The sequence below is a fragment of the Pygocentrus nattereri genome, chromosome 13, assembly GCF_015220715.1.
Source record: "Pygocentrus nattereri isolate fPygNat1 chromosome 13, fPygNat1.pri, whole genome shotgun sequence".
Taxonomy (NCBI): domain Eukaryota; kingdom Metazoa; phylum Chordata; class Actinopteri; order Characiformes; family Serrasalmidae; genus Pygocentrus; species Pygocentrus nattereri.
The window spans coordinates 37606290-37620423 of NC_051223.1; the positions used below are offsets into that span (position 1 = coordinate 37606290).

General features: G+C 43.1%; 2 protein-coding genes across 2 annotated transcripts; both read right to left on the reverse strand.

The window, feature by feature from the left end:
- Nucleotides 1-4641: 4641 nt before the first annotated feature.
- On the reverse strand, nt 4642-8074 carry LOC108442023 (zinc finger protein OZF-like). Its single transcript, XM_017721853.2, has 2 exons — nt 7822-8074; nt 4642-6033 (listed from the first exon to the last, which is right to left on the reverse strand). The coding sequence occupies exon 2, from the start codon at nt 5932-5934 to the stop codon at nt 4729-4731; it is 1206 nt and encodes a 401-aa protein (XP_017577342.1). The 5' UTR covers nt 5935-6033; nt 7822-8074; the 3' UTR covers nt 4642-4728.
- A 1004-nt stretch (nt 8075-9078) lies between these two features.
- LOC108442025 (gastrula zinc finger protein XlCGF7.1-like) lies at nt 9079-13312 on the reverse strand. Its single transcript, XM_017721856.2, has 2 exons — nt 13178-13312; nt 9079-11163 (listed from the first exon to the last, which is right to left on the reverse strand). The coding sequence occupies exon 2, from the start codon at nt 11155-11157 to the stop codon at nt 10576-10578; it is 582 nt and encodes a 193-aa protein (XP_017577345.1). The 5' UTR covers nt 11158-11163; nt 13178-13312; the 3' UTR covers nt 9079-10575.
- Nucleotides 13313-14134: the final 822 nt, after the last annotated feature.

Sequence of the window (14134 nt, forward strand, 5' to 3'; positions counted from 1 at the left end):
CAGCAAGGCGCCCAGCCTGGACCTCCTGATGCCAGCAGAGGGCGACGGCAGCAAGGCGCCCAGCCTGGACCTCCTGCTGCCAGCAGAGGGCGACGGCAGCAAGGCGCCCAGCTTGGACCTCCTGCTGCCAGCAGAGGGCGACGGCAGCAAGGCGCCCAGCCTGCACCTCCTGCTGCCAGCAGAGGGCGACGGCAGCAAGGCGCCCAGCCTGGACCTCCTGCTGCCAGCAGAGGGCGACGGCAGCAAGGCGCCCAGCCTGGACCTCCTGCTGCCAGCAGAGGGCGACGGCAGCAAGGCGCCCAGCCTGGACCTCCTGCTGCCAGCAGAGGGCGATGGCAGCAAGGCGCCCAGCCTGGACCTCCTGCTGCCAGCAGAGGGCGATGGCAGCAAGGCGCCCAGCCTGCACCTCCTGCTGCAAGGCGCCATGTACTAATCAGGCTAACCTGGCACACCTGTGAGCTCCCCTATTTAAGGCTGCAGCAACCAGCAGTGTTTGTCACACCTTTGTAGAGGGGTGACCGGTATGGTACTTAGTCCCTGAAAAAGAAAAGAAACAAAAAGAAACAAAACTGCCCCAAAAAGAAAAGAGGGCTGAGAAAAGAAACTGCCTCAAGAAAACAGAGTATTTGCTCACAAATTACTCACAAAAAATAATATAAATTTCAAGCCATGCAAAAGTGTTTGCTCCTCGAAGAGCAACCTGGCTAAACAACCTAAAGCTGACCTTCCTCTCACAATCGCAGAGGAAGAGTCTTGTTTTCTGTTTATCTTTCATTTCACCCTTTTTCTGACTCGGCCTTTGTTTTGAGCACGCTGTGTTTTGGCGTTTCCTTGGTTTGCCTCCTTATTTCCACTGTCCTTGTTGCTGTTGACCATTAGTGGCAATTCGAACCTGGGTCCAGGTCACCTCATTAGCAATGTTAAACGCACACTCCTTTGCTCTTCTTATTTTTATTATATAAATTCAATCAGCACTAAAGAGGCTTAAGTGCATTTTGTGCAGCAACTAATCAACAGAGCAGCAACAACCTGTTCAAATCGTATTAACAGAACAAGAACTTGCACAAAACTAACTTCGGGGTAAACAAAAAGGAAGCGCAAGGCATTAATATTCAAAATACAAATATAATATGATGATAATAATAATGAGAAGTTTAAGGGCCTTTTTACTACATGAACTTCAAGGATTTGTAAAAGCCAAAATTATTAGCCATAATATCCATTATTAGCCATATTAGTCACTAACTATTCAATTCTGCATTTGTTGTATGTGGTATTTGGCCAAAATTATATTGTTTACTAAAAATTCTTATTCAAAATACCATGTTTTATAAATGTATATGCCAAGTCAGGTAATGATCTTGCATGAGAAACGCGTGTCGTCTTCACCCAAAGTTCAAGCGTTACAATCCGTATTAAATCTGTCTCGGGAATTAATCACATGGATAAATCTCGTTTAGTTTATCACTTTTGTTCATATAGCATCTTTCCCATGCTTTTAAAATGTACTTCACTTTGGGTGAAATGGTAAAATATTGTTTTTTAATTTTAATAATTGTCACTTTTGTACAGCCTTAATTCCGGCTCTTTTCCCGAGTGGGGATGGAAATGAGTCTGTGGATAACATCATAACTTGTGGTGATTGCAGAACACCTGTAAACCATTAAGAGTCCTTTACCCGGTGATGCAAACCCCTCAGGAAAAAGTAGTGATTATTGGACACCACTAGGAACCGGCAGAACTTTCTAATGGTTTTTCTTTCAGCAGGGGATATGAAGGCATCTCCAATAGTGTGCACATTGTGGTCTGCTAGGCTGAAAAGGTTGGAGCCCCACTGACTGTACGCCACTGCTGCTCCACCCTCAGACCACCCAGATTATTGTCCTGCACTCGAGGTGAAACTAGTTTTTAAATGCAGACTTTTATTCTGGACAATAAAATAAGGCCAAGATTACACGCCTTCAACTGAATCAGTTTATCTTGTTGCTGACACTGTTCTAAACCGCTTGTAGCTTTATTTACCTATAGTTAAAATGATACATTTAAAGAGTAAATGAAGGAAATAAATTAAAGAAATACCAGTAAATTTGACTGCAAGTGGCATTTTGTGAAACACTATTTTTGCTGTAGCGTGGTGGATAATACCTGCCTTCTACACTGTAGACTGGGGTTCAATCCCCATCTGAGTAAACACCCTACACTATACCAATAAGAGTCCCTGGGCTAGACTCCCAACACCACCTTCACCTACCTGTGTAAAAATGATAAGTGGCTCTGGCTCAGAGCATCTGCCGGATGCCAGAAATGTAAATGTAAAGCACCAGTGGGCAGCCTTGAAAACGCTGAGCAGAAAGCCAGTGGGCCGACAGTGGCCCTCTATACTCTATCTGGGAAAGGCATGTTTATGCAGCACCTCTCATGCACTGCGGTCATTCAAAGTGCTTTTGATAAATATGATAAACCACAAATGATAAAACGCAAAGCTAATATAAATGAAAATTAAAAAATGGCAGGGGAAGCGGAGAAACACAGGACTAAAACAATACATCTAAAAAAAAATCAGATCCAACTCTAAAACTGATTCAAAACAAACAAGGGCAAAATTATTTATTTTGGCAACGTATATACACCTATACAAATGGAGGGCTAAAAATAAATGGCTAAAATTCTTTATTTTAATTTCTATTTAATCTAGTAGTAATTGTGTAAATTTGTGTGTGTTTGTTTTTTTTAAACCTACCTCATGTGTGCTGGTAATTTGGGATCTGCTGCTGCAACACTATATCTTCCTTTGGGGATCAATAAGGTAATCGAGCCATCTAAATAAAAATAATATACAGGTATGTAGGTTGCAGGCACTGCTCTCAATAGCTTTTATTAATATTTCCTAACTGTGATCGTCCTGATTAGCAGCAGGAAAAGTGTTCACTCAGTGTTACTGAGCTGCGCTATAGCCTGAGTAGACTGATAAATCAAGGTGGTGATCCGTTATTGTTGGTTTAGATCATGAATGGGCAGTGGGATTGTGGGAGCAGCAGTGGCCTGAAGCAGACCATGAAAGAGAAAATAATGCTTGGTAGTTTGGAGTTCGGTATTCATTTGAATAACTGAGATTTCATTGAACATTTTACAAAACAGCAGAAAAAATGACAAAACTGCCAACCAGTAACTGTGAGGAACAGCATGAAATGGAATACAGCAGATCCCCCCGCCCCCCCGCCCCTTGTACTTTATCGATGTGTCAAATGTATTCTGAATTACTTTTTATGTACTGTAACTAGAAAATATCACTGAATACATTTTAGGACTTTGAAACAAAGTGTTTTGCCCAACCCTGCCAACCACACGGTCATATCTCCTAAACATCACACAAACTTGAGCGAAACCGCGTGCAGTGATTTTTAAACTGCCTAGTTTTGGACGGTGCCTTGATTTTCCACTGCCACTCTGTAACGGTACTGATCATGGTCTGGTGTTGTTGAGGTGCTGAACCCAAAGCGCCATTTATGTATTTCTATCCAAGGGCTCCAGGGACCTCCTACTGGAACTTGGTTCTTGATGGAACCGGCATTATTATTTAGATCCCATCCGTTTTACAACACTACAGGTAGTTTATTCAAAGTCCCCGACTGGCCATTTGGGGAAAGTCATTCACATTAATGTCACAACCACAACAGAACAGTGGAACTTGAACAACGTCCAATGGCTGCGAACGTGGACTGTAACTCTGAGAACGTGGACTGTAACTCTGAGAACGTGGACTGTAACTCTGAGAACGTGGACTGTAACTCTGGTTCTGAAGTTTAAGTAAGTAATGATCATCATGTAGAAAAACTTTGATCTACTAAATTATATCAGTAATGGCAGATCTACAGCAATCAGACAACGTTATGACCACCTCCTTGTTTCTACACTCATTGTCCATTTGATCAGCTGCACTTTGTAGTCCATCTGTTTCTCTGATACTTTGTTACCCTGTTCTTCAGTGGTCAGGACCCTCATATGGACCCTCACAGAGCAGGTTCTAATTAGGTGTCGGATCATTCTCAGCTCTTAAGCAACACTGACGTGGTGGTGTGTTGTGCTGGTACAAGTGGGTCAGACACAGCAGTGCTGCTGGAGTTTTTAAACACTGTCCACTCTAGAGTACACGTAAAGTCAGAGACGACAGCTCATCTGCTGCTGCAGTTTGTGTTGGTCATCCTCTAGTCCTTCATCAGTGGTCACAGGACGCTGCTGGCTGGATGTTTGTTTGGTGGACTATTCAGACCAGCAGTGACACTGTGGTGATTACAAACTCCAGCAGCACTGCTGTGTCTGATCCACTCAGACCAGCACAACCACGTCAGTGTTACTACAGTGCTGAGAATGACCCACCACCCAAATAGGACCTGCTCTGTGAGGGTCCATGGGGTCCTGACCACTGAAGAACAGAGAAACAGATGGACTACAGTCTGTAACTGTAGAACTACAGAGTGCAGCTATACAGTCAGTGGAGCTGATGAGATGGACAATGAGCGTAGAAACAGGTAGGTGGTCAGTGTTCTGCCTGATCGGTGTATTTCTATGGCATTTATAAACAGCAGCTCAGTCCAGTCCAGACAGTAGATCAGCGTGATGGCACTCCTCAAAAAAAGCACATCATTTTAAAACAAGACAATTATTTATGTGGTGGGAGCGCTGGGGGGTCGGGTGTGGCAATTGTAATGGTTTAACATGGTTCAGGGGTCAGATAGAAGGGCCCCTTTGCAGAATTTCCTTTAGGGCCCCAGAGAGGTCAGAACCAGCTCGGTCACCATGACTGAGCTTAATACAATTGTGAATTTTTAAAGTACCGGAATGCCTAAAGTTCCGCCCACACTCTGCACAGTAATACTGCTTCTCTCCGGTGTGGATCTGCTGGTGTCTTTGGAGGGTATATCGGTCACCAAATCTGTGCCCACACTCCGGGCAGTCGTACGGCTTTTCTCCTGTGTGGGTGCGCAGGTGTGTTCGGAGATTACTTTTCTGAGTAAAGCTCTTCCCGCACGCAGAGCACTGATACGGCCTCTCTCCTGTGTGAGTGCGGCGGTGCGTTCGGAGGCAACCTTTTTCTCGGAAACTCTTCCCGCACTCTGAGCACTGATGCGGTTTCTCTCCTGTGTGAATCAGCTGGTGTCGCTGGAGGTTATTCTGACTGTTAAAGCTCTTCCCGCACTCGGAGCAGTAATACGGTTTCTCTCCCGTGTGAACGCGCTGGTGCGTTTGGAGATGAACCTGTTGAGTAAAACTCTTGCCGCACTGTGAGCACTGAAACGGTTTCTCTCCTGTGTGAATGCGCCGATGTTGTTTTAAGTGACCGCTCTGAGTAAAACTCTTCCCGCAGTCCGAGCAGTAATGCGGTTTCTCTCCTGTGTGGATCTGGTGGTGCCTTTGGAAGGCATATCGATCATCAAAACCGTGTCCGCAGTCGGAGCATTGATACGGCTTCTCTCCCGTGTGAATGCGCTGGTGTTTTCTGAGATTAGTGTTCTGATTAAAGCTCTTCCCGCACTCTGAGCACTGATACGGTTTCTCTTCCGAGTGACTGAGCTTGTGTAACTGGAGGTTTCTTTTCTCTCTGAAACTCTTCCCACATTCTGAACACTGATGCGGTTTCTCTGCACTGTGAGTGCGCTGGTGTCGCTGGAGATTATTGCAGTTATTAAAACTCTTGCCGCACTCGGAGCAGTGAAACGGTTTCTCTCCTGTGTGAATGCGCCGATGTTGCTGCAGATGACCTCGCTGAATGAAGCTCTTCCCGCACTCTGAGCAGCGGTGAGTTCTCTTCTTTCCTGCGTTCGTCTGCGTTTCTTTACTAGATGGGTTTGTGTGGAGAGAACTGGAGAACGTTCGCTGAGTGCTGGACCTTCCAGCAGGTTCCATATTCTCACATTCAGTCTCTTCTGATGGCATCAGTGTGCATTTGGTCCTGCTGACACTTCCTGAAGTGTTTGTGGAGCTCAATTAAAACTGTGTAGGTGCAGAAGACTTGGAGCAGCACGGCCTACGTTTCTGGAAGAGGGGGAAAAAAAAACAACCAGTCACTGATGCAAAGCGCCTGTTCTTATGAAGGGCTGGCATGTTTATTATTCAAGACTTGTAAAGTGCACCAAATAACACACAAACCAGAGGCTTTTAGAAATCAAGTGATGCAGACTGAAGTAAAAATGCCACTCTGCCTACATTCTAGAAAAAAGAAGCAGAATCTAATGAAAAGCAAATCTTCCCAACTGTTAAGATGGGAGTCGACTGTCTTGTTTTACAGAAAAGAGAGCCCAGCAGTGACCTTACTTTTTGCAAAGGATAAATGGAGCAAAAGACCCTCTTTCCATCCCCTCTCCATTCTACAGAGGGCAGTAGAGGGCTTCCCAACCAACCATCTCACTATCTGGTTTGAGAGCTGCACCATCTTGGACTGCAGGACCCTAAAGATTGAGGTCACCTAGACTAATCCATACAGTTTCAATCATCCAACCTGGTCTAATCTAGACCCTCTCCGGCATGCAACCTGGTCTAATCTAGACCCTCTCCTACTTCCACCTGGAATATTCCAGACAGTTTCCAACATCCACCATAGACTGATCTACACACACACCCTTTACCACACCTGCACTTCAAACTTTAGGTGTATGACTGTCTTTGTGTACAGTTTAGAGACTGTTTTGCAGAAGTAGTTCATCCCCAACATGCTGCTTAATGTAAACCCATGTGAATGTGTCTATATGGGCATTTATACACACACACATACAAACAGTGAAGGAAAAGTTATTATATAAATAAGTAATGTTGTACTTCTTCCACTTCTGAATAACTGCACCAACAGTTGTCACCTTCTCATCCAACTTCTTACTTATGGCTTTGAAGCCCATTCCAGCCTTGTCAGGTACATAATTGTTGACCTACACATCTTTAGACAGCTCTTTAGTCCTGCCCATGGTGATGTTGGTGTCACTGAGTCTGTTGGCAGGTGGCCTTTTATACAGGTGACCATTTGGGACGGGTGTCTCTCATGCAGGTAACGACTTCACCGAGTTTAGGGTGTGTCAGTGGTCTGTGGGAGCCAACATCAGTCAGGGTTTTTAGGGGATCAAATACTTATTTCCCTCAATGAAATAAATTTTTTTTTTAATTTTCTAGATTTTTCTTTTTGATATTTTATCTCTCTGTTAAAATGAAGCCAACATAAATCAGACTGTTTAATGTGTGTGTGTGTGTGTGTATATATGTATGTATGTATGTATGTATGTATGTATGTATGTATGTGTGTGTATGTATGTGTGTGTGTGTGTGTGTATATATATATATATATATATATATATATATATATATATATATATATAATTATATTTATATAGAATTTTTGCCTGACTAGTTACTGTTCTATATATTTTGTGGTGTATTTATTCCCTGCTGGAGAAAAGAAAAAAAATCATAACCATTAACAGGTTCTGCTGGTGTTCAATGTATTCTGTTTTCTTGATGGGATGATGAAGCATAAGTCACTTAGTGTTAACAGGTGCTCTGATCTCATTTAATTGGGATCATTCAGGAAACTAGTGGTCTGTAATGGTAGCTATTGAGCCATTTCCCATTCGAAAACAAAACCATCAGGTTTCACTCTTAATGGTTCTATTGGTGAAGAACCACATGTCGCTGTACTGAGCAATGTTGATAAAGACCACTGGACTTGACTGACGCCTCCTTCTGAAACTGAGCTGTTACTAATGCTGGAGCAGGAGCTCCAGGCTCGCTGAACACACCTTTTAAAAACAGCCTGTAAAGTGTCGAACATCTCCTCACCTTCACCTTCAGCTCTGCAGAACTGGGACAGCCGATGAGGGGGAACGGAGAACACCTGCCGAGTAGATGTGGAGAAGATCTGCACCAGGAGAGGAGAAAGCAGGAACTTTGGAGGGGGTTAGAGAACGGGTTCTGCTTCTGCGCCTTACAGGGTCGAAGATCCTCAGTTGCAGGATTAGCGCCCCCACCTGGACTCCAGTAGAGACACAAACCCGGCGTCTGTTCTCAGAAGAGGCGACACGTCTGCGCGTCCGCCATATTGCAGCGGTCAAGAGCCGCATGTAAACAAACACATATATTAAGACTTGAGGATTAAATCTGCCATAATTTTCTCATTCCTACACAGATTTTCACCAAACTTGCTTTTGTTCTAACCGTCAGACATTCCTGCAAGTTGTTTACTGTTACACTGCTGGAAAAACCAGCTTAAATTCTAAGCTGGTCAAGGTGGTCTGAAGCTGGATGACCAGCTTGGCCAGCTAATCAGAGCTGGTAAACCAGTTTGACAAAGTTGTCAGAGCTGGTTGACCGGTCTGGGCAAGGTTTCAAAGCTGGTAGACCAGTTTGGCTTTTATACATGATTTACATGACGTGGTAATTGTAACTTGCTTTGATTTCCAGGTGGCGATCAAGAGCTGTCAAAAAAGAAACGAAGCTGGTACAGGCATAAAACGGCATCTCTCTCTGCTCTGCTGAATAAGACCATGAGAGAAGACTAGTTTCCTCATAGGGCATCTTTAGACCTCACTAGGAAACCCTAAATCTACTAGAATCAGTTCTACAACACCTGATAAACCAATATTATTGTATCATATCCTCTCTGCTATGGACAATAACACTGTCACTTTAAAATGTAGATTGTCTCCATATTTTTTTTTTTTTTTGTATATTTACACACATCTTCTAAGCCACTTCTCCTTCTGGGTTGCAAGGGGTGCTGGAGCTTTCCAGCTTGTGTATATTTTAATATTTTTAAATTTTATTTTACTTTCTGTAGAGTGATTTTAGCGGAGCCTCACCACAAGCATTTCAATGCATGTGAGATCAACCACTCAGGAAAACAAAACACCATTAGTGACAACTGATCACTACCAGGAACGAGCAGGAACTTTTAAATGAGTTCAAACGTTTCTTTCAGCCGGGAACATAAAGGCAACCCAGATATTTTGGTCTGCTTGCTTAAGGTGGCACTCCGCTGCCTGCTGATCCACCCTCAGACCACCCAGATGATTGTCCTGCACTCAGGGTCTAACTACATTTAAAAGCACACAGCCATTTATTCTGGAAAATAAACAAATATAACAAACAATTGAGAGAAAAAGGGGCACGATAAAACTTTCCACACTCTAAGCAGTGATACGGCACTTGTCTCTCTTAAAGCTTCTGAAAGTTCTACCCACACTGACAGTTTGTCTCTGGTGTGAACTCAAGTTTGCACAACATTTATGCATTGAAATGCTTGTGGTGAGGCTCAGATAATCACTCTACAGTAAGTAAAATAAAAAAATTGAAGAATTAAACATCCACACAATCTAGACAATATACACAAAACAGACATACAATCTAAAGTGATGAGTGCCTGTTATTGTTCTTTAAATTGGCTTGGTGTTATTGTCCATACCAGAGATTATATGATACAATAACAATGCTGACAGTGACCTGAGTAAGAACTGACATGTATACTACATCTAGAGAATACTATATTTTAAAAAGCAACCTGGCTGCATTTGAGAAACTTTGGGGCCCATTTATTTCCTATTTGAAAGACAACTGATTGTAATAGGAAAGGAGGTTTGGTTGGATGCATGCAGCAGGGTGGGCGTTGTTGAATGTTGATGTCCTGTGTTTTTTTTGTGTTTTTTTTTTTTTATCCTGAAGTAATTATACTATAATGCAGTATGTTGTACATTTGTCCATATTATGCTTCTCAATAAACAGATTAAACAACAAAGTGACTGAGTGAAAAGGCAGTTGGGGGATGGACCCACAGCTTCACAGCTTGTTCAGAAGCCTGACAGCCTGGGGGTAGAAACTGTTCATTAGCTGGGTTGTTCTAGCCTGGATGCTGCGAAGGATGGTGAACAGGGAGTGTGATGGGGGCTGCTGTCTGACTGGATGTTACGACCCGGTCTAAGGCCGTAACCGAGAATGAGAGTGGGCTCTCTCTCCAGACCTGCTGCCAGATCAGACACCATTTAAACCAGAAAATGACAGGTTTATTTTCTTCAAAAGCTCAAACAAGCTGGGTTGATGGCTTCAGGGACAAGCATTCAGCCAAAATAAACACAAGAAGTAAAGATTTCAAACTTACTAAACTACAAAAAAGCATAAAGGCTACCCTAACTCCCGACCTCAAACAGAACATGGAAACCAACACATGACCCCAGTCCCCTACTTTCCCCCAGCTTTCAAAGCGTAAGCAAACGATCACAATCTTAACAATAGCAGGAAAGCGAAGCAGACAGAAGTGAAGAGTGCCAGGCTGGTCTGGACAGGTGTTCGTTCAGGTCAGATTAAAGAGGGAAAGAGCCCTGAACGTCTCCCAAGATGGTGGCTCAGCGACCTCGTATACGGCCCGGCACCATAACACCGGATCTTCTTGACCTTCCTGAAGCAGCGGGATTGGTAGACATCCTGTAAGTCTGGTAGTTGCCTATGATGTCAGTGCAACAGGGTAGTCATTCATGCAGGTGACGGACGATGGTGTGTTTTGGAGACTAACCTGTTGAGTAAAACTCTTACTACTGAGCAGTACTACGGTTTCTCTCCTGTGTCAATGCACTGGTGTCTTTGAAAGGCACAGCTATCACCAAAACTGTGTCCACACTCTGAGCACTGACGCTGTTTCTCTTCCGTGTGACTGAGCTTGTGTAACTGGAGGCTTCTTTTCTCTCTGAAACTCTTCCCACATTCTGAACACTGATGCGGTTTCTCTGCAGTGTGAGTGCGCTGGTGTCGCTGGAGATTATTACGATGACTAAAACTCTTGCCGCACTCGGAGCAGTGAAACGGTTTCTCTCCTGTGTGAATGCGCCGATGTTGTCGCAGATTGCCTCGCTGAGTGAAACTCTTCCCACACTCTGAGCAGCGGTGACTTCTGCTCTTTCCTGTGTTTGTCAGTCTTTGTTTATTAGATTCGTTTGTGTGGAGAGAACTGGAGAACATGTGCTGAGCGCTGGACCTTCCCATGGGTTCCATATTCTCACATTCAGTTTCTTCTGAGTGCAGCAGTGTGTCGTATTGTTGCCGTTTCTTGATGTATTTAAGGAGGTAAATTTTAAACTGTGTAGGCAAATGAACAGTAGGTGCAGGACAGGACTTGGAAAAGGACAGCATACGTTTCTGGAAGAGAAAGGGAGAAAAAAAACGACGAAACACTGTCAGTGATGGGAAACACTGCTCTTTTGAAACATCAAATGGCATTTTCAGTCTGCTAAACATGAGTGAGTGAGTGAGTTAGAATTCAAGTCTAGGTCAGACGAACATCTAAAAATACCAAAAGATTTAAAACTGCGAATGTGTCACACACACACTAAGCAGGGTGTAATAACAGAACAGTTTCAGCAATTTTCCTAGGAAGGTCCAAAATTTAGGAATGCCAAAAATAAAAAAAAGGAACATTTTAAGTAGCAAATCTAATTTGGCAGCTCCCAGTTCCTGCTGTCAGATGAAAATAGGGGAGTGGAAAAAGGGCTAAACGTGTGTGTGTGTGTGTGTGTGTGTGTGTGTGTGTGTGTGTGTGTGTGTGTGTGTGTGTGTGTTTCACCCAGATTAAACCTAATTGGATAATTCAACCAATTTTGACTTACATTAAAGAATATTTTTGTCCTTCTCCTGTAAAATTACCATTTTGGAGATACGCGATTTTGTTCTGACCACAGCAATTTGCTGGTAACCAGCCACGCTGGTCTGCGCTGTGTTTTCTAGTAAGGTATTATTTAGAGGCATGTTTGAATAAGTTTCCTCAGTTTCCATGTGGTCAGTCATGGATGTAGCAAAAATCCATTGAAACCTGCTTCACATGTATCAGAATCGCACAGCTCTGTGGCCGTGTGGACCTTCTCGGTAACGCGCAGGTAAAGGAGGACATGCCCAAACATCAAAGGAGCAACTGAAACTACCAACAATATCTCAGTAGGCGTGGCCTGCACGTTAAGCTGATTGGGATTTTGTGCGTTTCATTCTGATTGGTCATCTGCAGGTCCACATGAACTCTACAGAGGAAAAAAAAAAATCACAGAACCCATTGAAAGGTTCTGCTGGTTCCTAATGGTGTGCTGTTTTCCTGATGGGTTGCTATCACAGTGTGAAGGACTAATGGTTTAACAGGTGTTCCAATTCCAGATGCATTTCATGGTTTCCTAATGGGATCTAAAGTTGACCTACACACTATAAAATGCTGCTTCTTTATCAAAGACAATGGTTCTGCATGCATGCAGGCTTAAATGGTTCTTCAGATTGATGGAGAAATGTTCTATATGGCACCATGAAGGTTCTGCTGCTACGATATCAAACTTGTACCAACAGAAGAACCCTGTTTGGTGCTTTATAGAATAATCCGCATAAATCTGAAGAACCATTTCACCATGCAAAGAACCTTTTAAAGCCTGTAAATGGTTGAGTGTTCGTGGTTCTATACAGAAACACTGTCTTTACTAAAGAACCCTTCAAGAACCGTCTTTTTAAAGAACAGTTGGAGTTTTGTCGTGCACACGCAGCAGAAACGGAGTTACGCTGTATAATGAAATTCATACTTTGCTGTTTCTCCATTCAGCAAATATAATCTTAGAAAAAAATACAAAATAAAAAATAACTACTTTTATTTTTAGGGTTATGTGTGAATTTGAAAGAAAAAAAAAGCTAGTGGTCTCTAATGGTAGCCATTAAGCCAATTCCCATTAGAAAGTAAAATCAAGTTGTAATCCTAATGGTTCTAATGGTCATCTTTTCAGCACCGTTTATCCTTCATCAGTGGCTTGAAGTCATTTTAGGCACAGTACCATTAGAATCTAGTGTTTTCAGTAACTAACTACCGCCCCCCCCCTGAAAAAAGACCATTAGAACCAACAGGATTAAACCCTGAGGGTCTTGCTTTCTAATCGGAATCTCTCTTTCTAATAGTGACCACTAGCTTCCTGTAGAACACCTTTTAGATCTCATCAGGAAACCATCAAATGCCATTAAACAAAGTGCTAGGACTCCCCAGTCACACGACTATTGGCATTTGATTATCAAACCATTAGGATCCCTTATACTTTTTTTTTAAAACACACTATAAAACCATCAGAAACACAATGGTTTCTATGGGTTTTAGAAACTCTGTGCATGAGTGTTTTAAGGTTTAGAAGATCCTCACCTCCAGCAGCTCTGGGGAAGCGCTAATGGGTTTGGCTGGAGCAGCTCCTCCGGTTCTGGTTCTGGAGCAGCCGAGAACACTGGGTTCGGGTCATGAGAGAGGAAAACAAACACCACGGCCAAAACGCGGACGAGATGATCTTCTTTTCTGCTTTATTGGGGTGGAAGAACCACAGTCGCAGATGTAGCGCCCCCACCTGGCCTGCAGAGGCTTCACCCTGGAACCTGGAGCCCAAGAACGCAGCCAGTAGATGGTCAGATGTTTGAACGTGCACAACCTTTGAGTTAAACCCTTTGAACTCTTCCTTTTAAATTAGTAAGGTTTAAAATTTCCTTTATATTTTGGGGAAACTGGGAAACGGGTGTAGTCGGTCTGACGAGTTCTGGCGTCATATTGATTGAATAATTTGCAAAAGTGAATCCCTGTTTCTCCATAGAGTCTAAGACCTGTATGTCAAACACAAGGCCTGCATTAAAACCCTATATTATTTAAAATTTCTATTATGTTCTCGCTTCACGGCGCTGGACTACAATTCCCAGCATGCACTGAAACAATGTGCAACAGCTCAACGACAGAACCAAAAGCTAGTCTCAGCCTTGGGGTGTTGGCAGAGAACTTGTAGAGAGGAGAATTACCACTCTGCATTATCTTACATGTTCCTCAGACACTAGGGGGCGCTCCAAAATGATTGGGTTGATATGGAGCGTTTGACCAAAATCATATCGTTTATAAATACTTAAACATTTTTAATGTAAAAAGAGTGAATTTTTTTTCCTGAAACAGAGCAGCATAACATTTTAACACTGCTGTTATATTTAAGAGCTTTTAAAGTCAAATTATAGGATGTCCAATGACGTTTGTGGGCACGAACAGCCAATGAGCTGCTCTGCTCGCCAATCGATCAGCACTCTCTAGAAGGAACAAGGAAATATATAGGGAAGACTTTAATTTTAGAAA

Bases quoted from the DNA above. Each gene is read 5' to 3' on its own strand.
- LOC108442025 (XM_017721856.2), bottom strand. From the start codon at position 11,157: ATGCTGTCCTTTTCCAAGTCCTGTCCTGCACCTACTGTTCATTTGCCT.
- LOC108442023 (XM_017721853.2), bottom strand. From the start codon at position 5,934: ATGCCATCAGAAGAGACTGAATGTGAGAATATGGAACCTGCTGGAAGG.